Here is a 27314-nt window from a genome sequence, read left to right on the forward strand (position 1 = left end):
CTGGATTGTTTCACTATCAGCACTGTGATCCACAGGAGAGAGGGATTTGAGAAAAGTGTGCTGAGCTGATGGTAATCGTATCTGTGAAACTTGTTGGATAGAACTCCTGTGTGAATAAAGAATAGCATAATATGGAACTGTTATAGCTACTTAATGCAATACATGAAGGGGAATCCTTGTGGTTGTGTAAGGTATACCTTTGTTATATTGTTTATTTATAGTGAAGTGTGCCTTTTTTATTTGAACTATAGTTTGCCTGATAATTCATGTTTAATTAGCAATAGCTCTGAGTTATGTTAAAGTAAAAGCTACAAAAAGTGGAATTATGTTGCAATTTTTTTATTTGGGTTTGTTCCAGACATTACCCAAAAATTGGAACTGCAAACAGACCTCAAAGAGCAGCTCATACACAGACCTAACCAGACTGTGTCCAATGCACAGACCCAGCCAGACAGTATTCTGGAACCAAATGAGGAACTAATGTTAAGTCCCCTATAATTCTGTAAAACAAAATGGGCATCAAATTGCAGTGCAAGAGACAATTTTAATGGAAGACTATTTACATATGGAACTTTGCCTTGGACTGTGATGGTCTCCGGGCTGTGGTGGTCCAGGAGACAGGGTCACTCAGTGAGAGGATTAAGTAGTGAATATTGCTGGGTTGTGATCATTGCAGAGACAGGATCCATCAGCCATGTTAAAGCTCTCATATTGGAGACAAGTGCATAAGATGCACACATGCATTTCCCGCTACCTGTGGGAATATGAATGTGGCAAACATAAACATCATTGTTGCGTAGTAATTAGTCACTGACATCCAGAACAAGGCATGGAAGTGCTTCTCCCATCCCAACATGACGACTTAACGGTTCCCCCACAAGCCCCCCCCACCCCAGTCACCAAGGAACCCCTTGCCCAAGCCCCCCCTTTATTCTCCCATGGAGTTAAGACTAAGAGGCAACTTGATTGAAGCTTGAGGGGTTTTGAGAAGGTGGACATGGAGAGAATGTTTCCTCTTGTGATAATCTAGAACTAGATTTACACTGTTTACAAATAAGGGTTGCCCACTTAAAATGGAGATGAGGTGAATTTTTTTCTGAGAGTTGAGAATCTTTAGAAAACTTTTCCTGAAAAGCTGGTGGATGCAGTGTCTTTGAATATTATTAAGGCAGAGGTGGATAGATTCTTGGTAAGCAAGGGGGTGATTGGTGGGAGGCAGATTCAAGGTTATTATCGATATTAAATGACGCAACAGGCTTGAGGAGCTGAGGATTCTACTCTTGCTCCTTGCTTGTACATTTGAAGCATGGGCAGGAGAGTGGGCCTCATGCCTTTCTTGTGGAATTTGGGCCAGTTTTGGGTAGAAAGCACTGATTCAGAAGTAACGGTTGCATCTCAACAAGATGGAAATAATGACGTCACAGGCTAGTTCACTAGTGTGGGTTGGTAGGGTTTAAACTAAATTTGCTGGAAGATGGGCACCAGTATATCGAAGAAGAAAAGATGAATAAAGTGATAGTGTCGGACAGAAGTAAAGAGAGTAATTCCAAAAGGATAGGAGCAGACTCATGAAGAACAGAAAGACAGGTTTACAGTGCCTCGATGTCAAAGCACAGAGTGTAGTGAATAAGTTGGTGAGCTAGAAGCACAAATCACCGTTTGGGAAGATGATGTAGCAGCAATAACAGAAACATGATTTAAAATGACTTGCTGATTATTCACAGATACAGTGTTCAAAAAGGATAGGAAAGAGAAAAGCGAGGTGTGGCGAAAATATTGATTAGAGAAGATACTGCAGTGTTCGAAATACAGAATGACTCTGATGGAGCGAAGATGGAATCAATTTGGATAAAGGTGAAAAGCAATAAAGGTCTTCAAATTGAGAGAAATCAAGCACCAAATCTGAAAGGGAATCAGAGAAGTGGGGATGAATTTTCCCAATCTGCCCACCACAGGAATTGTAGCGGACGAGGGACAGACCATGGAAAGGTTCATTAACCTTGGGTGGGATTTTTCGGTTCCAGGGCAAGCGTGGCCCTAGTGGCCCAAAATCCACAAGGCCTTTAGTGGCCCAAATATCGATTGGGATAATGAAGGTGTCATACCATTGCAGGTGCTCAGTGGTAAGAACATAAGAAATAGGAGCAGGAGTAGGCCATCTAGCCCCTCGAGCCCGCCCCGCCATTCAATAAGATCATGGCTGATCTGTCGTGGCTCAGTTCCACATTCCCGCCCTCTCCCCATAACCCTTAATCCCCCTGCCTATCAAAAACCTATCAACCCGCATCTTAAAAATATTGAGTGAGGCAGCCTCCACCACTTCAACGGGCAGAGAATTCCAGAGATTCACCACCCTTTGAGTGAAGAAGTTCCTCCTCAACTCCGTTCCAAACCACCCCCCCTTTATCCTGAGGCTGTGCCCTCTAGTCCCACTGTCCTTTCTGAGCGGGGAGAGCCTCTCCACCTCTGTCCTATCCATCCCATTCAACATCTTATACGTCTCAATGAGATCTCCCCTCATTCTTCTAAATTCCAACGAGTACAAGCCCAGTTTATTCAGCCTCTCCTCATAGTTCAACCCCCTCAACTCCGGAATCAGCCTAGTAAACCTCCTCTGCACTCCCTCCAAGGCCAAAATATCCTTGCGTAAGTGCGGCGACCAAAACTGCACACAGTACTCCAGCTGCAGCCTCACCAATGCCCTATACAGCTGCAGCAAGACCTCCCTACTTTTATATTCAATCCCCCTCGCTATGAACGAGGCTGCCCAAATTCTAAATAAAAACATGAAGCAGCTGCCAGAACAATTTTGCAATTTATGTATTATGAGAAGGTGTTTTGAAGTTAAGATAAGGAACTCTCAGGCCATTTGTGATGATTTGTGACCAGTATGGTGGCACAGCTGTCAGCACTGCTGCCTCACAGCACCAGAGACCCGGGTTCGATTCCCGACTTGGATCACTGTCTATGCCGAGTCTGCACATTCTCCTTGTGTCTGCGTGAATTTCCTGCAACAGTCCAAAGGACGTGCTGGTTAAATGCATTGGCCATCCAAAAATTCTCCCTCAGCGTACCCGAACAGGTGAAGTGATGACTAGGAGATTTTCACTGTAACTTCGATGAAGTGGTAATGCAGGCCTACTTGTGACACTATTAAATAAACATAAACTTATATTAGTCATATATTTATTAAAATAAAATAGACAGAAAATAACACATAGAACACACTGACACCTTTACATAGTTAACAGTAGTTTTCGAATATTTCCTAAAAGATCTTGGCTGAAGTAAACTCGGAGCTAAACCGTTTTTTTGATGGTAACAGTCCTTACAGACTTTCTAATCCACAAAATTCCAATAACCTTACCACACTCTTGTCCTCCAGATCTCACAGCCACTACACACCAAAACAGTCTTCAATGTTTCACTAACTCTATTTTACCCCTTTCATCTTGCACTCGACATTCCTTCAGAAGTTTCTTTTCCCTGAGTTGATTACCCCTTTTTCTACTTTATGGGTACTATATTTTACAAGTAAACTTACATTATTTGCCATCCAATTATGTATGTTCCCTTTAGAAGTAAAGCAGTCAACTGCAAACCACTATTTGCTTTGTGTTAAGCTGGGGAATGTCTGCTGCAGACACACCCGGTGCACTTGGACACAAACATGGACACAAGCGTACTCGGGGACACACATGGAAACACAGGCACGCACTCGGGGACGCACATGGAAACACAGGCACGCACTCGGGGACACATGCATACTCAAGGAAACAATCAGACATGCATGCACTCGGGGACACCCGCACACTCATGGACACAGACACACATGGTCACCTGCGCGGACTTGGGGACACATTTGGACACGCACGCACTCGGGGACACATACAGACATGCACATTCTGGGATGGACACACGTATGCGCAACCAGGGACATAGACACTCGCACAAACTCAGGGACGTGCATATGCTCGGGGATGCATGCAGTCATGTATTCTGACATGTGCACACTCAGGGCGCAATCAGACACGTGCACTTGGGGATGCACTCGGATATGGGATGGTGCATTTGCATGCCCTCGTGGAGTCACAGACACACACCCTCGGAGACAGGCACCAACACACACACACACCCACCCACTTTCAATGGGGAAGTGTGGATACAAACTCAAAACATTGCATGGATACATACCCACATACTCATACTGCTCGTATACATGCACATACCCCGTCGGGAACATAGTCTGACACACAAGTGCGCCTTCAGGGTCATGTGCCCGTCCTCGGAGGGGGGGTGATGGCCTAGTGATATTATCGCTGGACTATTAATCCAGAAACCAGTTAATGCTCAGGAGATCCAGATTCAAATCCCGCCAAGACAGATGCTGGAATGTGAATTAAATAGAAATATCTGGAATTCAGGATCGACTGATGACCATGAAAGCATTAATGATTGTCAGAAAAACCCATCTGATGCCCTTTAGGGAAGGAAGTCTGCTGTCCTTACCTGGTCTAGCCTACGTCCGACTCAATGACAGCAACGAGGTTGATGCTCAATTGCTCTCCGAAATGACCTAGCAAGCCATTTAGTTCAAACAGCAAATAGGAACAGGCAATAAATGCTGGCCAGCCAGCAGCGCCCACGTCCCACAAATGAATTTTAAAATATTGCAACAGATATATCCACTGATGTTGCCCCACACACTCTAAGGTTCGCTGAACTGCTCCAGAACTCACTGATTCAACGTCAATGGGTGTCATTCGGTGCCATTCTGCTTGCCAGCTCTGCGTGGTTTGTTGCGAGTCCGCACTGTGAGTAGAGGAGACAAGAGTCGGTCGGGATAGGACCTAAACTTCCAATTATTCAAATACATTTATTGTTTATTTAAACAGTTAACAACAACAATCATTTAAAAATCTGATGGAACGTTGGTCTCTATCTCCAGCAGTAATGTTACAGTTATATAAAACTCTAGTTACTGTCGGCTGGAATGTGTTCTGAAAAATTCAACAGAATGATGCAAAAGCTAAAAGCATGTACACAGGTTACATATGTTTGTACAGGAGATGAAGCAGTAATCTAACAGAGGTGCACAAAGCCAAAGGGGAATTCAACGGAATCCAAGGATTGGTGTAAACACCCCACCTATACAAAACGCCCAGACACTGGGACAGCCCAGACAACCCACCCGGATGCTGGGACACAGCTCTATCCAGCGTCTCCGGCAGAGCACTGTCCCTATGCAGTGCCTCCGGCAGAGCACAGTAGCGGTGCAGTGTCTCCAGAGAAGCACTGTCTTTCTGCAAAGACATAGGGGTTATTTTCTTACCTTGCCACACTCCATCTCGTTCACTGGTACCATTACAATCGGCTGCATGCACCTCGATCCTTTCCAAGGAGAAGCGCTGCCCACAAAGTGGACACTCAACACAAGTTTTCTTAGATACCACAGGACGAAGTTCCTCAAAATCATCTTCTATCAACACCACATCTGCAGGTTCCTGAAGGTGACAGTGAGAAGTAAAACAGGGTGCAACATTCTAAGGAACAGTGAGACAATATTGCCACAGTGAGCAGCACGAGACAAGTACCGTACCCACCGTACTGTGCTGGCTATCCAATTAGCCAATTTGGAATAGGCTGTTGGCCTAGCTGGTCTGTGTCAGTGTTTCTAATTCTTCCCACTACAATGACTTCTTCTCTTTCCTCGATAATTTCCTCTTTCCTCCTGTATGATGGGATCTACCCTAGGATTCTCTGGGAGGCTAGAGAGGTGATTGCAGAGCCTCTGGCTCAGATCTTCAGGTCGTCATTGGTCTCTGGTGTAGTCCCGGAGGATTGGAGGATAGCGAATGTTGTCCCATTGTTTAAGAAGGGGAACAGAGACTTTGCCGGGAATTATAGACCGGTGAGTCTTACTTCTGTTGTGGGCAAGGTTTTAGAAAAAATTATTAGGGATAGGATTTATAGTTATTTGGAGTGTAATGAATTGATTAGAAATAGTCAGCATGGTTTTGTAGCAGGTAGGTCGTGCCTTACTAACCTTATTGAGTTTTTTGAGAAGGTGACCAAAGAGGTGGATGGGGGTAAGGCAGTTGACGTGGTATACATGGATTTTAGTAAGGCGTTCGATAAGGTTCACCATGGTAGGCTTCTGCAGAAAATGCAGATGTATGGGATTGTGGGTAATCTAGGAAGTTGGATCAGGAATTGGCTATCAGATAGGAGACAGAGGGTGGTGGTGGATGGTAAATATTCATCATGGAGTGCAGTTACGAGTGGTGTGCCTCAGGGATCTGTTTTGGGGCCACTGTTGTTTGTAATTTTTATTAATGATCTGGATGAGGGTATAGTTGGGTGGATTAGTAAATTTGCTGATGACACCAAAGTTGGAGGTGTGGTAGATTGTGAGGAAGGGTGTCATAGTCTGCAGGGAGACTTAGATAGGTTGCAGAGCTGGGCCGAGAGGTGGCGGATGGAATTTAATGCGGAGAAGTGTGAGGTAATTCACTTTGGTAGGAGCAACAGATGTGTCGAGTATAGGGCTAACGGGAGGACTTTGAATAGTGTGGATGAACAGAGGGATCTAGGTGTGTGTGTACATAGATCCCTGAAAGTTGGGAATCAAGTAGATAAGGTTGTCAAGAAGGCGTACGGTGTCTTGGCGTTTATTGGTAGGGGGATTGAATTTAGGAGTCGCAGTGTAATGTTGCAACTGTACACTACTCTAGTGCGGCCGCACTTGGAGTACTGTGTGCAGTTCTGGTCCCCGCATTACAAGAAGGATGTGGAGGCGTTGGAGAGGGTGCAGAGGAGGTTTACTAGGATGTTGCCTGGTATGGTGGGGAGGTCCTATGAGGAGAGACTGAGGGATCTAGGGTTGTTTTCGTTGGAAAGAAGGCGGCTAAGAGGGGATCTTATTGAAACATATAAGATGATTAGAGGTTTAGATAGGGTGGATAGTGATAGCCTTTTTCCTCGGATGGAGAAAGCTAGCACGAGGGGGCATGGCTTTAAATTAAGGGGGGGTAGCTACAGGACGGATGTCAGGGGTAGGTTCTTTACCCAGCGGGTGGTGAGGGATTGGAATGCCCTGCCTGCTGCAGTTGTAAATGCGTCTAGTTTGGGGGCGTTTAAGAGATCTCTGGATAGGTTTATGGACGAAAAGGGATTGGTATAGGCTAGTGGGTCATTGTTTTTGTAACTGGTCGGCGCAACATCGTGGGCCGAAGGGCCTGTTCTGCGCTGTAATGTTCTATGTTCTATGTATGCATAAACCTTTCCCTTAAATCTGGATATGCTTAGTCAGTTCTTTGAGTTAAAGGGACAAAGGGTGTAACATTCTCACTTCTCTGTGGGTAGCACGATGGCACAAAGGTTAGCACTGCTGCCTTGCAGTGCCAGGGATCTGGGTTCAATTCCAGCCTTGGGTGACTGTGTGAAGTTTGCACATTCTCCCCGTGTCTGCTGAGTTTCTCTGGTGCCTCCCATGGTCCAAAGATGTGGAGGTTACCTGGATTGACCACACTAAATTGGCCCTTAGTGTCTCAAGATGTGTAGATGAGATGAATTGGCCATGGGACATGAGAGAGATTATGGAATAGGGCAAGGGAGGGGGCCCAAGTAAAACATTCTGTCAAAGAGTCGGTGCAAATTTGATGGGCTGAATGGCTTCTTTCTGCATTGTAGGGATTCTATTCTATGATATTATTCTTAAATGATTCCTTATTTATATAAATCTTAGTTGATTAATTGTTATGCTAGTTGGGTTAACAGCTCACTATATACTGTGATCCCAATAATGTCAGAGTGCAAAGTCAAAGAAGCACAACAGAGAAAAGGTTAACAAAGGATATTGAATCAAAAAACTCAATACCCTGAGCTCGATCTTTCAACTCACCTGAGCTGTGACCATATCGGATCCCAGTGTGGTTTTGCTCTCGGTCTGCACATCTTCAGAGCAGCTCTGCTGCGTCTCTGTAAGATGACAAGTGAAAATTTTGTACATTGGCCCAGAGTTCTTACCATCAACACCATAGATATTACACCATTTCATCCTGCAATGTTTGCAATGACAGTCCCAATCAGACTTCAACCCAGAGGGTGGAATTTTAATAGATTTTTCCTAAGTGACCAGCCAGTGTGAAAATGGGAGAGTTTCTAATCTGTTTTTTGGGTGAGTTTTCATGCCAAATCTTTGAAAGTTTGGGCCAGACCATTTCTACCCACTAGGGGCAGTAGGCGGAGCCCTAATTAGTCAGACAGCCAGTAGCCCAGCACGGAGCCACAAACCACGCATGCACAGAAAAAGCTAAAAAAAAATAGCAGCTCTCTTGATAGAACGTCCCCTGGCCAGATATGGCCCCCCACACAGCATGGTAGCACAGTGGTTAGCACTGCTGCTTCACAGCTCCAGGGTCCTGGGTCAATTCCTGGTTCAGGTCACTGTCTGCATGGAGTTTGCACATTCTCCTCGTGTCTGCGTGGGTTTCCTCCAGGTGCTCCGGTTTCCTCTCAGTCCAAAGATGTGTGGGTTAGGTTGATTGGCTATGCTAAGAAATTGCCCCTTAGTGTCCAGGGATGCGTAGGTTAGAGGGATTAGTGGGTATAATATATCGGGATATGGGGGTAGGGCCTGGGTGGGATTGTGTTTGGTGCAAACTCGATGGGCCGAAGGGCCTCTTTCTGCACTGTTGGGTTCTATGATCTATGTTCCACACACAGAGACCACCCCCCTCCCCACAACATTACTGACCCCTTCTCGATGGCTGACTGACATGACCCTCTCTCTCCCCTGCCCCCAATCATCACAGAGACACAACCCCACACCCCCACTATCAACACACCTGCAAGTGCAGACTTGATCTCCCCTCCGTGGTAATGAGGCAAACTGCATTAAACTTGCTAGAATGCTCTAACAGTCAGCTGATTAGCACAAACTATTTCTAGCTGATTTGTCCTAACAAGGCAGAGCTCCATAAAACCCCCAAGGATGGACAGGCAATGCAGGAAGAAATGGCCTCCAGGAAGACAGCTCCCAATTTTTCTGATACAGATCTGGCCAGGCTTCTGGACGAGGAGGGAGGGAGGGCAGGGCACCCTCTTCTCCCCAGCAGGATGCTGTCCCGGGGAAGGGATGGAAACGCACCGCCTGGGAGGTGGTGGCAGCAAGCATTAATGCCAGGGCACTGACCAGGAAAACTGGGAAGTACGGCTGCAAAAACTGAATGACCTAATTCGGGCAGCAGAGATGAGTGTTTAACCTCTTCTAGCATCTTCCCCCAAATGACCTCCAGATCCCCTCACCCCCAGCATACTTCCAGCCCCTGACCCCTCAAGCACCTCCTTCCTCCTCCCACTTACCAACAGTATCACAATCCTTGTTCTCTGAGGGCCATCCCCTGATTCGTGCCAACTGATTTTACATGTCCCCACAGGAGAAGAATGCCCACAATCTCTGGGAGAGGGTGAAGACAAGGAGTGATGTGCTCAAGATTCGGGTCCTCACTCCCTTTGAGGAGTGGGCACTGGAGGGTGGGATGCAGACCATCAACGACAGTATGGTGCGTAGAAGTGAGCACCTGCTAATCCTCCACTTGTTGGAGCTCTCTCAAGAAAGTTGCATGCAGCTCAGATTCCTCCCTCTCCCTTGCAAAGAATAAAGAAAATTATAGCACAGGAATAGGCCCTTCAGCCCTCCAAACATGCACCAACCAAGCTACCTGACTGAACTAAAAATCCAAAGAACAAAGAAAGAACTTAACCCTGTATCCTGTGTTGCAGGAAGGGACCCTGACACACTGGACCATTTGGCATTGCATTGTCCACTACCACTCCCAACCATCCTACCCCCTGATAGTTCAGGAGACTCCTTGGAGAAGCTGATAAAAGGGACTGTCAGCTTCCGCCTCGCAATTCACTACCCCAGAGACTATCACATTGGTGGGTTGTTAGTGGAGAGCATCTGGGACACACGATACATATGCTGGTGTACACCAGATGAAGGGAACATCCAAGGCCTCTGGCACATGGCAGCCTGCTGGAGGCAAGGTGTCAGCTGGTATCCCCACAACCCATGAGCGATTCCCTCCCTCCATCTGTCCTAGGGGCCCTGCATGGGGGTTTAGTATTATTTGTCATTTATATGAACTGTTTTGTCATTTATATTAATGATTTGGATGAGAATAAAGAAGGCATAGTCAGAAAGTTCGCAGATGACAGCAAGATTGGTGGCATAGTGGACCATGAAGAAAGTTATCTCCGATTGCAATGCGATCTTGATGAATGCCAGATGGAGTTTAATTTAGACAAATGCGAGATGATGCATTTTGGTAGACTGAACCAGGGTAGGACTTACTCAGTTAATGGTAGGGCACTGGGGAGAGTTACAGAACAAACAGATTCAGGGGTACAGGTTCATAGCTCCTTGAAAGTGGAGTCATAGGTGGACAGAGTGGTGAGAAGGCATTCGGCATGCTTCCTCTACACTGTCCTCATCAAACACTCTCAGGAAACGTACACCATGGGGTTAGCTACAGAGTAAAGCTTCCCTCTACACTGTTTCCATCAATCAAACATGGGGTGGCACGGTAGCACAATGGTTAGCACTGCTGCTTCACAGCTCCAAGGACCTGGGTTCGATTCCCAGCTTGGGTCACTGTCTGTGTGGAGTTTGCACATTCTTCTCGCGACTGAGTGGGTTTCCTCCGGTTTCCTCCCACTGTCCAAAGTTGTGTGGGTTAGGTTGATTGGCCATGCTAAAACTGCCCCTTAGTGTCTTGAGATGCATAGGTTAGAGGGATTAGTGGGTAAACGTGTAGGGATATGGGGGTAGGGCCTGGGTGGGATTGTGGTCGCTGCAGACTTGATGGGCCAAATGGCCCCTTTCTGCATTGTAGGGTTTCTATGATTGTGATTCGATACAGGAACAGTATGGGGTTAGGTACAGAGTAAAACTTCCTCAACAGTGAGCCCATCTGGACAGCATGGAGTTGGATACAAAGCTGGGACTCTTTTCCCTGGAGAGACGAAGGTTGAGAGGCGACCTGATAGAAGTTTATAAAATATTGAGAGGAATAGATAGGGTGGATTCTCAGAGGCTATTTCCCCGGGTTGAAATGGTCGCTACGAGAGGACACAGATTTAAGGTGTAGGGAGGAAAGTACAGAAGTGATGTTAGGGGTAAGTTTTTCACTCAGAGGGTGGTGAGTGAATGGAATCGGCTGCCATCAGTGGTGGTGGAGGCGAACTCGCTGGGGTCTTTTAAAAGACTTCTGGATGAGTATATGGGGTTTAATGGGATTGGGGGTTATAGACAGGTCTATAGATTGGTAGGTGTTGATGTGTTCGGCGCAACTCGTGGGCCGAAGGGCCTGTTTGTGCTGTAGTGTTCTATGTTCTATAGTGCTCACTGCACCATCCATATCAAACATTCACAGGAGAGGTAGCACACGGGATTAAAACTCCCTCTACACAGTCCCAAACAAATACTCACAGGACATGTATAGCACAAGGTTAGATACAGAATAAAGCTCCTTCTACACTATCACCATTAAACCCTCCCAGGACACTGAGTTAGATACAAAGTAAAGCTCCCTCTATACCGTCCCCATCAAGTATGAGGTTGGACTTTAACCTGGTGTTGTGAGACTTTTTAACTGTGTTTACTCCAGTCTAATGCCGGCATCTCTACATCACGCTCATCAAACATTCCCAGGACAGGTACAGCTCCCTCTATCTTGCTCCGTAGACAGTGGATGCTAGGTGAAGTGACATTTTTAAGACTGTGATCCGCAACTGATTACTGGGTTAATTTATCAAGGATACATGTTGCATGATGAGTTGGTGTTAAGGTTGAGATCAGGAATGGCCTGCTCGTTCTCCAGTAACCATGCTGTTGACAAGCCCCCTGCTGGCCAGAGGAATCATGCTGAGACCAGGGTTCCAGCAAGTCACATAAGTAGGAAGTATTTTAAGGCAAATAGTGGGGGCAAGAGATCAAATATGGGAAGATGTGGTAAATCAAAGAGCAGGGACAAGGCAAAAGCGAAAGGCATTAACATGCAAAATAATAAATAGACAGTGACAGGAAGGGGCAATGAGTCCAAAGCTAAAAGTAAAAGTAAATCACTATACTTTTAAGGCCAGAGGTTACAAAAACAATGAAAGAACATCACTAAAGGGATATGGATTTCTTAAGTGCGTACTGTTTTAGTTTAGGCAGGCATCATGATTAGTGCAGGCTTGGAGGGCCGAAGGGCCTGTTCCTGTGATGCACTGTCCTTTGTTCTTAAAGTGGTTAGCACTGCTACTTCATAGCGCCGGAGTCCAGAGTTCCATTCTCATCTTGGGTGACTGTATGGATATGGACGTCTTCCACGTCCATGTGGGTTGCACCAAGCTGCTCCAGTTTCCTTCCACAGTCCAAAGATGTGCAGGTTTGGTGGATTAGCAATAGTAAATTTGTGTGGTTACGGGGATAGGATGGGGTGGAGGGGGTGTGGTCTGTAGTGGATGGTTTTTGGAGAGTTGGCCTCTCTGAAGGGGAACATGAATATTGAAGGGGAACATGAATATTGAAGGGTATGTGACATGTAGGAAAGACAGAAAGTTAAGAAAAGTGGGGCGGGGGGTGCTCTGTTAATTAATGATGGTATGAGCACAATAGAGAGATTTGCCTCAACTTCAGGAAACCATGATATAAAAGCGGCTTGGATAGAGATGTGCATGAAGGCAAGAAGTCACTTTGGGAGCCTGTATACCACTCACACAACACTGATCAATTGGCAGGATGGGCTATCAAAGAAGAAATAACTGGAGCTCATCAGAAAGGTACAGCGATTATCACAGGAGATTTTAATCTACATATAAACTGGAAAAATCAGATGGGCAAAAGGAGCTCAGATGAAGAATATTCATAGAATATGAGTGACACCATGGTTAGCACTGCTAACTCACAATGCCAGGGACTGGGTTCAATTCCTGCCTTGTGAAGTCTGCACATTCTCCCTGTCTCTGCATGGGTTTTCTCCAAAGATGTGTGGATTAGGTTGATTGACCATGATAAATTGACCCTTAGTGTCAGGGGGATTAGCAAACTAAGTAAGTGAGGTTATAGGGATACGGCAAGGGTGTGATTGTGATTGGTGCAGACTCAGTGGGCCAAATGGCCTCCTTCTGCACTGTAGGAATTCTATGAGCCTTTGAATATTTTCAGCTTAGAACTGGAATTTGAGGCAACCAGAGAGCAGGCTATACTAGTGCTGGTATTGGGCAAAGAGATAAGTTGTTAATGACCTCATAGGTACCAGAGATCATAAAATGTTGAATTGTACATTCAGTTTGGAGGGAAAGAAGATGGAGTCTAAATATAGTATTTTAAACTTGAATAAGGGCAAGTATAAGGGTGTGAAAGCAAAGTTAGCCAAAGAGAATTGACAAATTATGTTAAAAAGCTTAGATCAATATAGATGCAGTGATAAATAACAAAGAAAATTACAGCACAGGAACAAGCCCTTCAGCCCTCCAAGCCTGCGCCGACCATGCTGCCCATGTGAACTAAAGACCCCCACCCTTCTGGGGACCATATCTCTCTATTCCCATCTTATTCATGTACTTGTCCAGATGTTTCTTAAAAGTCACTATCGTATCTGTTTCCACTACCTCCAGAGTTCCACACTTAAAAAAAAACTTGCCTCATGCATCTCCTTTAAACCTATGCCCCCTTGTAATGGACTCTACCGCCCTGGGAGAAAGCTTCTGACTATTCACTCTGTCCATGCCCCTCATAATCCTGTAGACTTCTATCAGGTTGCCCCTCAACTTCCATCGTTCCAATGGGAATAAAGCAACTTTCTCCAACCTTTCCTCTTAGATAATTCTCTCCATGCCAGGCAATATTGTGGTAATTTTTTCTGTACCCACTCTAAAGCCTCCACATCCTTCTGGTAGTGTGGCAACCAGAATTGAACACTATATTCCAAGCGCAGCCTAACTAAGATTCTATAAAGCTGCAACATGACTTGCCAATTTTTAAACTCAATGCCCCGGCCGATGAAGGCAAGCATGCCCTATGCCTTCTCGATGACCATCATCACCTGCACTGTCATTTTCAGTGACCTGTGTACCTGTACATACAGATCCCTCTGCCTATCAATACTCTCAAGGGTGCTGCCATTTACTGTACATTTTCCATCTGAATTAGATCTTCCAAAACACATTATCTCACATTTGTCCGGATTAGACTGTATTCGCCATCTCTCCGCCCAAGTCTTCAATCAATCTGTATCCTGCTGTATCTCCAAGTCCTCATCGTTATCTGCAATTCCACCAACCATTGTGTCATCCACAAACTTCCTAATCAAACCAGCTACATTTTCCTCCAAATCATTTTTGTATAGTATAAATAGCAAAGGTTCCAGCATTGATCCCTGAGGAACGCCACAAGTCACAGCCCTCCATTCATAAATGCACCCTCCCACTGCCACCATCTGTCTACTATAGCTGAGCCAGTTCTGTATCCATCTTATCAGCTCACCTGTCATTCCTTGTGACTTCATCTTCTGTACCAGTCTGTCATCAGGGACCTGTCAAAGGCCTTACTGAAGTTGATATAGACAACATCCACTGCCCCACCCTCATTCACCTGGTCACTTCCAAGTTAATGAGACACGACCTTCCCTTGACAACACCATGGAGTCTCTTTCTAATACATCCACTTATTTCCAAGTGGGAATAAATCCTGTCTCGAAAATCCTATTCAATAATTTCCCTACCACTGATGTGCCTGATACTTATGGGGATATTTCAGAATACACAGAATACATTCCAACAAGAAGAAAAAATTCCAGGGGGAGGACTAGGTTAGGGAGATTAGCCAGATAAAGGTGTGGGGTTACGAGGAATGGGGTGTGATGCTCTTTTGAATAGCTGATGCAGACTTGATGGGTCAAATGGCCTCCTTCTGAACTGCAGGGATTCTATGATTGTATGACTCATCTCTTTGCTTAACTAAAAAAAGAGATATTATTCAATTTAAACTAAAAGCACATCATTTCACAAAGGTGGGTAATAGACCAGAAGATTGCTGTTTTTCGTATGCTGCCCAATGAGTGACTAAAATATTAATGAGGAAAAAATTAACAGTAAAAGAGAGAGCTAATTAGAAATATAAAGACAGACAGTAAGAGTTTCTATGGATATTTAAAAAAGAAGAGTGCCTGGGGAATCAGTAATGGAAAATAAGGATGTGGCAGATGAATTTTGCATCAGACTTCACTGTAGAGAATACAAATAACATCCCAGAATCAGCTGTTAAGTCAAGAAATGGAAGGGATGGCGGGACTCCGGAAAATTACAATAATCAGGGAAGCGGTACTGAGCAAACTGTTGGAATTGTGGGCTGACAAATCCCTGGATCCAGATAGACTTCAGTCTTGCATGTTGAAAGAAGTGGCTAGTTAAACGGTTGACTCAAAAATAAAAGCAAATGACCACATTTTCAGCTTTTGAAATAGCTGTGTTGGTTTTAATTTTCCAAAATTTATTAGATTGGAAAATAACTAATGTAACTCCTTTGTTCAAAAGGTGAGGGAGACAGAAAGCAGGAAACTACAGACGAGTTAGCTTAACATCTGTCATTGGGAAAATGTTTGAAGCTGTTACGAAAGATGTTATAGCAGGGCACTGAGATAAATTCAAGCTACTCAGGCTGAGTTAACATGATTTCATGAAAGATCTCTGCGAAAGGAAAATCCGCTGTGGACAATGAGGAATCAGTGGATGTGGTGTTCATGCTGTGGGGATTAACAAATGGGTAGAAGTTTGGCTATCTAATTGGAAACAGAGCACTGGAGGAAACCCAGAGACTCCGGGAGAATGTGCAAACTCCACACAGACAGTCATCCAACGTTGGAATCAAACCTGGGTCCCTGGGAGCCAGCAATCCTAACCACTGTGCCAGCAGGAAGAACAAAAAAGCATATTATCTAAATGGTGGAGAGATTGCAGAGCTCTGCGATGCAATGGGACCTGGGAGTCCTAGTACAATGGCAAAAGGCTAGTTTGCAGATACAACAACTAATTAGGAAAGCTAATAGAAAATTGTAGTTTGAGAGTGAAATTGAACACAAAAGTAGAAAGGTTGTGCTTCAGTGCAACTGGGCATTCATCGGCCAGACACATCTGGAATACCGGTCATCTTGTTTATTGAAGGAAGGATGTAAGTACATTGAGAGCATTTAGAAAAAGTTTACTAGACCAATACCTGGAATGGGTGAGTTGTTTTATGAGGACAGCACCAGAAATCTTTTTGAATTCCCCCACTGCTCTGCTGTAGATCTACCCGCAAGGAATTGTGACCAGTCAACTCAGATCCTGCCGTATTTTAATCAAATCTATCATCTCCCAATTCAAAGCCGAATTTTGCAAGCCATCTTTCTCCTTGTCCATAACATCTCAGACACCTGATATTCAGTAAAAATGGTTAGATCACCATAACCTCCTCACAGGGCAGATGCAGAGCAAGTACTCCACACCATAAAAACTGGACACACACCCAAACTAATATATTCGTAACTCACCAGCGCAAACAAACAACACATCATCCTCTGGCTGAGTGTCACCTGCACAGGATTCAATATCTCTGTTGTCCTCGGATGCCACTCGATCACTGGGGCAAGTAAAGAAAAAGTGCAGAGAGAGAAATAAAAAGCATTGGCCACCCTGCACACACAAGCACCATCAACCCACCAGGTACATACCACCACCTCCCACCCAGCGCACAGTGCCCAGCACAATCTCCCACTTGGTATACACAACACCCAGTATCACCTTCCATCTGGTGCACCACACAGGCATGCAAACACAGCACCACCTCCCGCCACCTCCGCCCCCCCCCCCCGCCCCCGACACAGCACTGCCCAACACCATGGCTCACCTGGGGCGCATGCACACAAACATACTCACCCCACCTACAGGCAGAAACACAAATTCATGCATGCACACACAAGACAGGTTCATACACAAGGCATGCACATAGCTACATGCAGATAGATACAAAAAGCAACCAGGTACTGTCTCCCCTTCCGATGCGGTTGCGCGCGCGCGCACGCACACACACTCACGCATGCACGCACTCTCCCCACCCTAAATACCCAAACCTCATGGTACATTCTCCCCTCCCAACAGGCACCCAAATGCACACAGACACGTGTGAAAAAATAATTTAGGTTTCAGATCTCAGACAGCATGCACGTGATGGTAGATTTCTGCACCTTCTGCCATTCATGTCCTCCTCTGGAGTTTCTTCAGCAAATAAATCAGGTGACTGGAAAGAGAAAAAGAGGCAGGGTCAATGTAAACTACAAAGAGATGGCAGGGGAAGGGGGTGACTTAGCCCGGTGGGGGAAGAGAGCGGCGGGGAAGCAGAAGGGGGCGGGGAAGAGTCAGAGGTTTACAGCATCGAAATTGGCCCAAATTCTCCATGCCCCCCCCCCCTCTTTTTTAATACCCCTAAGCTAATCCCAATTGACCACATTTGGCCCATCTCCCACTACACCGATTGTACCCTTGTGACTACCTAAATGCTTTTTAAAAGATAAAATTGTACCTGACTACCACCTTTGGCACCTTGTTCCAGACACTCACCACCCTGTGTGAAAAAATTGCCCCCGGACACTTTTGTATTTCTCCCCTCTCACCTTAAACCTATGCCACCTAGCTTTGGAAAAAAAAATTGACTATCTACCTTGTCTATGCCCCTCATTATTTTGGCAGGGGGGCGGCCCGGGGCTGAGCAAGGGGTATCCGGGGCCTCAGTCTGCACTGTTGGGATTCTATGAAGGAGGGCAGGGAGGGTGGCAGGGGGATAGAGGAAAACAAATAAACAAGAATGTGAGTGACAGCAGTCATTCTTCATCAGTTACCTTTTCCTGACTGTTTCCATCTAATCTCTCCACCTCGTCATTGTCAATTTGCGTATCCTCAGTAGATTTATCACTATCTGCTGCCTGTTCTTGGGAATCTTGCTCCTCTTCTCTTTCCTGCTTGTCCTCTCGGTCTAACTCTTGGTTTGGCGTGGTGATTGGCTCCTCTGGTGTATGCTGATTCCGCCGTTGCCGTTCAGTCTCCCGGGACACAGGTGCTGGCAGCACTGGTGGCCCAAACTCTAACTTCTTTAAGAGCTGACTTTGTGCTTGTTTCAAACATTTCTCATATGTCTCCAGCTGACATAGAATAACACTTGTGTATTCATCTGGGTCCAACCTTCTGGGACAGAATGGAATGCCCCAGAAATAATGAACCAACCCACTACCATTTGTCAAGTGTCCCCCGAGAGTGTGGGCCTTGGAGGGTGCTGATCCGGGACATTCACTCTGTACACACTGCCGCTCAGACGTCCTTCCCCAGTCATTCACTGCAGGCAATGCAAGTTGAATGTTCTCTACATCAGAGTGATGAAACCCACTGCAATCTCTTCGCTCCTGCATCTCCAACAGCTTAGTCTCAGGATTGCTGATGTGCTGTGCTTTTTCTTGGATTAATCCTGATTGCATGCCTGACTTGCACTTCGGGTCACACTGCTGACTTGTTACCAATCGCACATCCTTCTCCATCTCATTGAAAGACTGCTCCTTGAAGCCTCTGGAACTGCCCACACAGTGACACGGTGAGACACTTAGTGAAGGAAAATGATTATTGTGAATTTTAAGGTTTCTCACAGGAAATTGGGGGCTGGGAGACAGTTCTTTCTCTGAAGAAAGTGTGATGCTGGACTCCTGTGAACAACGGACAACCTCTTCACTTAACTGTTCTAAAACCACCAGAGGGCTAAGGACATGCTCCCTCCTATCTGACTTTGTCAACACGTGTGAACAGAGGGACTCCAACTTCTGTTGCCTCTCCGGAGGCAAGACGTCACCAGGGGCATGCTTACTGCATTTCCCACAATCTCCCTTATTACCAGTCACAGTCTGTGTCAACTCACCACCAATGTTGCTCTCGTCTGGACTGTGCATCTGAAACAGAATCAAAGCTGTTACAGTCCAGTAGACCATAAAATCTGGTTGGCTCTCTCAAAGAGTATTTCACCTGGTGCCACTGCCCCGCCTTATTCCTATAACTTTGCAGAATGACTGAGATACAAAATTTACACCTCACAATGCCCCCGGTGCAGCGCCAAAACCGCCCCCACCCCAAGCCACGCACGGCGCAGCATGCACACACCTCCCCCACCCCGAGCCACATTCAGCACCCCCACGGCCACACACAGTGCCTGCCGCCCAGCATTTCAGTAGCAGAACGTCCAAACAGCTGGTTAGAAAAACACATTCCAGTGCCTGTTCTTATTCTCAAAAGCTCACTACCTGCAGGCTCTCCTGAAGGGCTTTCTTCAACAGTTCTTCGTCATTCTGATCTTTGGTACATTTCTCATCAGCATCTCTTTCACTCATTCTAACAGCCAGTGCAAGCTGCTGCTCCTCAGTCAGCTCTAGAAGTGGAAATGTAGAACATGAGGTCATCACAACAATCAATACACTCAACACGTGCCTGACAGGGAGACAGAACACACACTCGCCGAATTTCACACACACAAACACATACACCCCCCCCCCCCAAACACATATACACATGTCCCCGACACACGTACACACACACACACAGACCCCCAACACACGAACACGCACATGCCCCCTTGAAACACGAGTGCACACGCCCCTCCCCGACACACACACACACACACACACACACACACACACACAGACTACATCCTAGTCACCAGCCAATTGCGTGTTTCTTTTTTTAATCGTGGCATTGTAGTTGTTGTTATAAGTTAACTTAAAGGTCAAGTCATGGCAGGAGATCCTAGACCCGCATCACATTCCTCTTGTGAAACGTGGGAATTCACAGATCCTTCCACTGTCCCTGACACCTTCACTTGCAGGAAGTGTGTCCAGCTGTGGCTCCTGTTAGACCACTTGACGGCTCTGGGGCTGTGGATGGATTCACTTTAGAGCATCCACAATGCTGAGGAAGTTGTGGGTAGCACGTTCAGTGGGTTGGTCACAGCACAGATAAAAATTACTGAGGGAGATAGGGAATTGGTAACTACCAGACAGAGGAAGGCAGTGCAGAGCTCCCCTGCGGTCATCTCCTTCAAAAACAGATATACCATTTTGGATACTTTTGGAGGAGATGTTCACTAAGTGCCAAGTTACAGCACTGTGGCTGGCTCTGCTGTGCAGGAGGGCAGAAAAAAAATGGCAGAGCTAATAATGATAGGGGTCTTGATTGTAAGGGGAATAGACAAGCATTTCAGTGGATGCAAATGAACCTCCAGGGTGGTATGGTGCCTCCATGTGCAAAGGTCAAGGATGTCTTGGAGCTGCAGCAGGGCATTCTGGAGGGGGAAGATGAACAGCCAGCAGCTAGGCACCAACAATATAGGCAAAAAAAATGGGATGAGGTCCTACAAGCTGAACTTAGGGAGTCAGAAGTTAAACTAAAAAGTAGAACCTCAAAGTTAGTAATCTCAGCATTGCTATCAGCGCCACATGCAGGTCAGAGTAGGAATAGCAGAACGCCTAGAAAAGAACAGTGCGATCAAGCAGACAACAGCATGGATTCATGAAGGGGAAGTTTTGTTTGATGAATTTACTGGATTCTTGTGAAGATGTGACAAGTGCGGTAGACAGAGGGGAACCTGTGGATGCGGTGTTTTTAGATTTCCAGAAGGTGTTTGATAAGGTGCCTCACAAAAGGTTGTTGCAGAAGATTAGGATACACGGAGTTGGGGGTAAAGTGTTAGCGTGGATTGTGGATTGATGATCTAACAGGAAGCAGAGAGTTGGAATAAATGGATGCTTTTCTGGTTGGCAGTTGGTGACTAGTGGAGTGCCACAGGGATCGGTGCTGGGGCCTCAACTGTTTACCATATACATAGACGATCTGGAGGAGGGGGCTGAGTGTAGGGTAACAAGATGACACAAAGATGAGTGGAACAGCGAATTGCATGGAGGACGCGGAAAGTCTGCAGAGAGGTCTGGAAAGGCTGAGTGAGTGGGCGAGGACCTGGCAGATGGAGTATAACATTAGCAAATGTGGGGTTATGCACTTTTGGAAGAAATAATAGTAGGATGGAGTATCATTTAAAGGGTGAAAAGTTACAGCATGCTACTGTGCAGAGGGACCTGGGAGGTCCTTGTGCACGAACCTCGAAAGCCCAGTCTGCAGGTGCAGCAGGTGATCAAGAAGGCGAATGGAATGTTGGCCTTCATAGCGAGGGGGATAGAATATAAAAGCAGGGAGGTCTTGCTGCAACTGTACAGGGCACTGGTGAGGCCGCAACTGGAGTACTGTGTGCAGTTTTGATCCCCTTATTTGCGAAAGGATATATTGGCCTTGGAGGGAACACAGAGAAGATTCACCAGGCTGATACTGGAGATGAGGGGATTAGTTTATGAGGAGAGATTAAATAGACTGGGCTTGTACTCATTGGAGTTTAGAAGGCTGAGGGGGGAATCTTATAGAGACTTACAAAATAACGAAGGGGCTAGATAGGGTAGAGGTAAAGAGATTCTTTCCACTTAGAAAGGAAAACAGAACTAGAGGGCACAGCCTCAAAATAAGGGGGGGGGGCAGTTTAGAACAGAGTTGAGGAGGAACTTCTTCTCTCAGAGGGTGGTGAATCTCTGGAATTCTCTGCCCATTGAAGTGGTGGGGGCTACCTCGTTGAATATATTTAAGTCACAGGTAAATAGATTTCTGATCATTAAGGGAATTAAGGTTATGGGGAGCAGGCGGGTAGGTGGAACTAATCCACTGCAGATCAGCCATGATCTTATTGAATGGCGGGACAGGCTCAAAGGGCTAGATGGCCTACTCCTGCTCCTATTTCTTAGTTATCCTGACATTCATAAGAACATGGCTTGAGAGATGGTGCAAGAGGGAGGGATTTAAATTCTTGGGATATTGGAATTAGTTCTGAGGGAGATGGTCCAGTACAGGTCGGACAGTTTACATCTGGACAGGAGTCCTGAAATAGGAGCAGGAGTAGGCCATCTAGCCCTTCGAGCCTGCCCCGCCATTCAATAAGATCATGGCTGATCTGAAGTGGATCAGTTCCACTTTCCCACTTTCTCCCCATAACCCTCAATTCCCTCGTCTATCAAAAACCTATCTACCCGTGACTTAAATATATTTAGCGAGGTAGCCTCAACCACTCCAACGGGCAGAGAATTCCAGAGATTCACCACCCTTTGAGTGAAGAAGTTCCTCCTCAACTCCGATCTAAACTGCCCTCCTCTTATCTTGAGGCTGTGCCCTCTAGTCCTGCTATCCTTTCTAAGCAGGAAGGATCTCTCTACCTCTACCCTATCCATCCACTTCATTATCTTATACGTCTCTATAAAATCCCCCCTCATCCTTCTAAACTCCAACGAGTACAGACCTAGTCTATTTAGCTTCTCTTCACAGTCCAACCCCCTCATCTCCGGTATCAGCCTAGTGAACCTCCTCTGCACTCCCTCCAACACCAACATATCCTTGAGCAAGTGCGGCGATCAAAACTGCACACAGTACTCCAGCTGCGGCCTCACCAGTGCCCTGCACAGTTGCAGCAAGACCTCCCTGCTTTTATATTCTATCCCCCTCGCTATAAAGGCCAACATTCCATTCGCCTTCTTGATCACCTGCTGCACCTGCAGACTGGGTTTTTGCGACTCGTGCACAAGGACCCCCAGGTCCCTCTGCACCGTAGCATGCTGCAGCTTTTCACCTTTTAAATAATAATTCCTCCTACTATTATTAGGAACCAGTGTCCCAGGAGAAGTGCTTGCAAGTGCTACTGGGGAGGATTTAAACTAATGCGGCAGAGGGACAGGAACCAATGCAGGAAGTCAGAGGGAAGTAAACTGGGGATAGGAACAAAAAAAAGGGAAAACTAGAAAGCAGAGAAACCAAAGACAAAAATCAAAAAGGGCCACAGCACAGAGAATATGGAGAACTCAAAGAATGGGTCCAGGAAGGCTAAGAGAAATAAAAAAATAAGGACAGCGTACAAAACGCGACAGGACTGACAGTCTGAGAAAGCAGGGCAGAGAACAAGGGAAATCTAGATTAAACTGCATTTATTGCAATGCAAGAGGCCTGATGGGCAAGGCAGATGAACTCAGGGCATGGATGGGGACATGGGGCTGGATATTATAGCTATTACTGAATATGGCTAAGGAAGGGACAGGACTGGCAGTTCAATGTTCCAGGGTGCTGGTGCTATAGAATAGGAGGTAAGAAAGGAGGGGGATTGTGTTTTTGATCAGGGAGAACATCACAGCAGTACTGAGAGGGGATACATCCAAGGGTTCACCCACTGAGCCTACATGGGTAGAACTAAGAAATAATAAGGGAGCGATCACTTCGATAGGATTGTATTACAGGCCCCCAAACAGAAATTGAGAAGTACATCATAGAATCATAGAACCCTACAGTGCAGAAAGAGGCCCTTTGACCCATCGAATCTGCACCGAACACAATCCCACCCAGGCCCTACCCCCATATCATACCCACTAATCCCTCTAATTTACGCATCCCTGGACATTAAGGGGCAATTTCTTAGCATGGCCAATCAACCTAACCCACACATAAGGAGAGTACAGATAGCGCCAAGAAAAATAGGGTGGTAATAGTGGGGGACTTTCCCAACATTGACTGGGACAGCTGTAGTATTAGTGACTTGATGGAGGGACATTTGTTGAGTGTATTCAGGAGGAACTTCTCATTCAGTATGTCGATGGCCTGAACAGAGAGGGGACAAAACTTGACCTCCTCTTGCGAAATAAGGAAGGTGACCAGAAGCATTAGTGTGGCATCACTTTGGGACCTTGACCATAATACTAGTAGTTTAAAGAAAGCTATGGAAAATTAAAGGTCTAGCCTGAAAGTTAAAATTCTAAATTGGGGGACGGCCAATTTTGATGGTATTAGATAGGAACTTTCAAAAGTTGACTGGGGAAGTCTGTGGGAAGGCAAAGGGATGTCTGGTAAGTGGGAGGCTTTCAAAGGTGTGCTACCGGGATTCAGGGTAAGCACATTCCATTTAGAGTGAAGGGCAAGGCTAGTAGAAGTAGGGAATCCTAGATGACTCGGGATATTGAGGCCCTGGTCAAAAAGGAGGAGGCAAATGACATGCATAGGCATCTGGGATCAAGTGAACCCCTTGAAGAGTATAGAGGTTGTCGAAGTAGAGTTGGGAGAGAAATCAGGGGGGCAAAAATGGGACATGAGATTGCTTTTGCAGATAAGGCAACACAGAATGAATATAGACGCTAATGAATACTATGAATAAGAATAAACATTCCAGGATACACAGCGCTTCCAGAAAGGCAGAGTGAATTGAAAAGGAGGAGGGATAACCCTGATAGTAAAGGCTGACATAGGGAATTCAGTGATAAATGATCTAGCTGTAGAAGATTATGGAAATATGGAATAGCAAGAGTCAGAAAGCACTGGTAGAAGTCGTTTATAAGCCTATAATATGGGCCTCTCTGGGCAGCATGGTGACACAGTGGTTAGCACTGCTGCCTCACAGCTCCAAGGACCTGGGCTTGATTACTAACTTGTGTCACTACCTGTGTGGAGTTTACATGTTCTCCCCATATCTGCGCAGATTTCCTCCAGATGCTCAGGTTTCCTTCCACAGTGCAAAGATGCGCGGGTTAGGTGGATTGGCCATGCTAAAATTGCCCTTAGTGTCCCGGGATGCATAAGTTAGAGGCATTAGTGAGGTAAATATGTGGGGTTATGGGGATAGGGCATGGTGGGATTGTTGTTGGAGCAGATTCGATGGGCCAAATGGCCTCCTTGTGCAATGTAGGAATTCTATGATTCCAAATGCTTTTACAAATACATAAACAGTAGAAGAGTAACTAGGGGGAGAGTATGCCCTCTTAAAGATCAACAACATCATCTATGTGCAGATCCTAAATGAATATTTCTCATCAGTATTTACTGTTGAGAAAGGCATGCATGTTAGGGAACTTGGGGAAATAAACAGTGATGGCTTGAGCAGTTAACATATTACAGAAGATGTAGTGCTGGAAGTCAAAAGCGCATCAAGGTAGCTAAATCCCCGGATCCTAAGCAAGTGTATCCTAGGACACTGTGGGAGGCTAGGGAGGAAATGTGGGTCCCTGGGCAGAGGTACTTGAATCATCGACAGACATGGGTGAGGTGCCTGAAGACTGGAGGGTGGCAAATGTTGCGCTTTTGTTTGAAAAGGATTGCAGGGAAAAGCCTGGGAACTACAGGCTGGTGAGCCTAACATCTGTGGTGGGTAAGTTGTTAGAAGGTATCTACAGGCATTTAGAGAGGCGAGGACTGAGTACAGTCCTCGCCTCTTTCTGAGTGGAAAATCATGTCTCACAAACTTGACAGAGTCTTTTGAAAGGGTAACCAAGAAGGTAGATCAGTGCAGTGCAATCGATGTTGTCTACATGGACTTTAGCAAGGCCTTTGACAAGGTACTGCACAGTAGGTTGTTGCATAAGATTAAATCTCATGGGATCCAAGGTGAGGTAGCCAATTGGATACAAACTTGGCTTGACGACAGAAGACTGAGAGTGGTTATAGAGGGTTGTTTTCCAAACTAGAGGCCTGTGGCCAGCGGCATGGTTCAGGGATTGGTGCTGGTTATTAATGATTGGATGAGAATTTATGGGGTATGGTTAGTAAGTTTGCAGATGTCACCAAGGTTGATGGCGAGAAAGATGATCTAGGATTGCAACAGGATCTTGATCAATTGGGCCAGTGGGCCAATGGATGGCAGATGGAGTTTAATTTAAACGAATGTGAAGTGATGCATTTTGATTGATCGAATTGGGTTAGGACCTACTCAGTTAATGGTAGGGCATTGGGGACAATTATAGAACAAAGAAGTCTAGGGGTGTAGATTCATTACTCTTTGAAAGTGGTGTCAAAGCTGGACAAGGTGCTGAAGGAGGCATTTGGTATGCTTGGTTTCATCGGTCAGGACATTTAATACAGGAGTTGGGATGACTTGTTGAAGTTGTACAAGACGTTGGTAAGGCCATACTTGGAATATTGTGTACAGTTCTGGTCACCCTATTATAGAAAGGGCATTCTTAAACTAGAAAGATTGCAGAAAAGAATTACTAGGGTGCTACCAGGACCCAATGGTTTGAGTTATAAAGACAAGTGAGATAGACTGGGACTTCTTTCTCTGCAATGTAGGAGGCTGAGGGGTGATCTTATAGAGAACTATATAATAACAAGGGGCACAGATGAGATCTTCTTGCAATGGTAGGGAAATCTAAAACAAGAAGGCATAAGTTTAAGGTGAGGTGGAAGAGATACAGAAGAGTCAAGAGGGGTGGTAAGTGTCTGGAACAAACTGCCAGAGGCAGTAGTAGAGGCAGGTACAATTTTGTCTTTTAAAAAAGCATTTAGACAGTTACATGGGTAAGATGGGTATAAAGGGACATGTGTGCAATTGGGACCAGTTTAATGGACAAGTTGGTCCATGCTGTAAACATCAAAATCAGTGAGGCTAAAGCCAGAAAGGCTAAAGCTGGGGGCTAAGGCTTTACACACACTCCCCCACACATACTCATGGAATCAATGTCCCAGTTTAATCCCACAGGATCACAGACACATTAAGCCTCTCAATCAAGACCTACGTGAGATTTTCCGTTTCAACACATTCCCTCGCTGTGATATCAATGCTTCCAGCTGCAAAGAAAGAAGAATTAGAGAACACACCAACCAGCTGTCCATCTGTCTCTTCTATACTGCCCGTCCTACCATATTGATTCTCCTTATTATTTCTCCCCTATTAGTTCCAATCGCAGCTTCTCCCTCCATCCCACTGGCCGTCCCACTCACACAGTGAGTATCACTGCTGCCTATCAGTACCAGTGATCCAGGATCAATTCTGGCCTCAGGTCACTGTCTGTCTGGATTTTGGACATTCTCCCCGTGCTTGCCTCTGGGTTTCCTCTGGATGCTCTGGTTTCCTCCCACGTGTGCGGGTTAGGTTGACTGGCCATTCTAAATTGCCTCTTAGTGTCAGGGAGATTTGCATGTGTGGTTACAGGGATAGGGCCTGGATGGGATTTCTGTCAGTGGAGGTTCGATGGATCGAATGGTCTCCTTCTGTACTGAAGGGATTATATGACTCCCCACCCCGACCCGCCTGCCGACCCTCCTCGCTGTCTCTCTCACCCCTCTGTCCCCATTTCTCTTCCACTTCTCATCCTCGGCTCGCTCAGACTCCATTTTCCGACGGCGCATAACCGGAA

At 45.9% G+C, this 27314-nt stretch overlaps 2 protein-coding genes across 4 annotated transcripts in view; both read right to left on the reverse strand.

Annotated features, from left to right (window-relative positions):
• Window positions 1-3149, reverse strand: part of LOC145351969 (hexokinase-1-like) — an 84663-nt gene extending 81514 nt beyond the window's left edge. The window contains exon 1 of the mRNA XM_080201812.1: window positions 3075-3149. The gene's annotated coding sequence lies outside the window, so the exon portion shown is untranslated. The remainder of the gene's footprint in view (window positions 1-3074) is intronic.
• On the reverse strand, window positions 385-27314 carry uimc1 (ubiquitin interaction motif containing 1). 3 transcript variants are annotated; one of them, XM_080201810.1, is made up of 10 exons: window positions 27238-27314; window positions 26694-26745; window positions 19368-19492; window positions 17928-19019; window positions 17277-17329; window positions 16584-16672; window positions 7904-7980; window positions 5333-5504; window positions 4740-4812; window positions 385-754 (listed from the first exon to the last, which is right to left on the reverse strand). In XM_080201810.1, exons 1-9 carry the CDS (start codon window positions 27304-27306, stop codon window positions 4760-4762), a joined length of 1782 nt encoding a protein of 593 aa, XP_080057936.1. In that variant the 5' UTR covers window positions 27307-27314; the 3' UTR covers window positions 385-754; window positions 4740-4759. The 3 variants fall into 3 exon arrangements, 2 of the variants coding, with proteins under 2 accessions (XP_080057936.1, XP_080057935.1); XM_080201809.1 differs by lacking the exon at window positions 385-754 and adding an exon at window positions 2649-3150; XR_013888478.1 differs by lacking the exons at window positions 385-754; window positions 4740-4812; window positions 5333-5504 and adding an exon at window positions 9367-9651 and having other exon boundaries at window positions 7903-7980.

Source organism: Carcharhinus amblyrhynchos, chromosome 13 (assembly GCF_965287045.1).
Source record: "Carcharhinus amblyrhynchos chromosome 13, sCarAmb.v2.hapA, whole genome shotgun sequence".
Classification (NCBI taxonomy): Eukaryota; Metazoa; Chordata; class Chondrichthyes; order Carcharhiniformes; family Carcharhinidae; genus Carcharhinus; species Carcharhinus amblyrhynchos.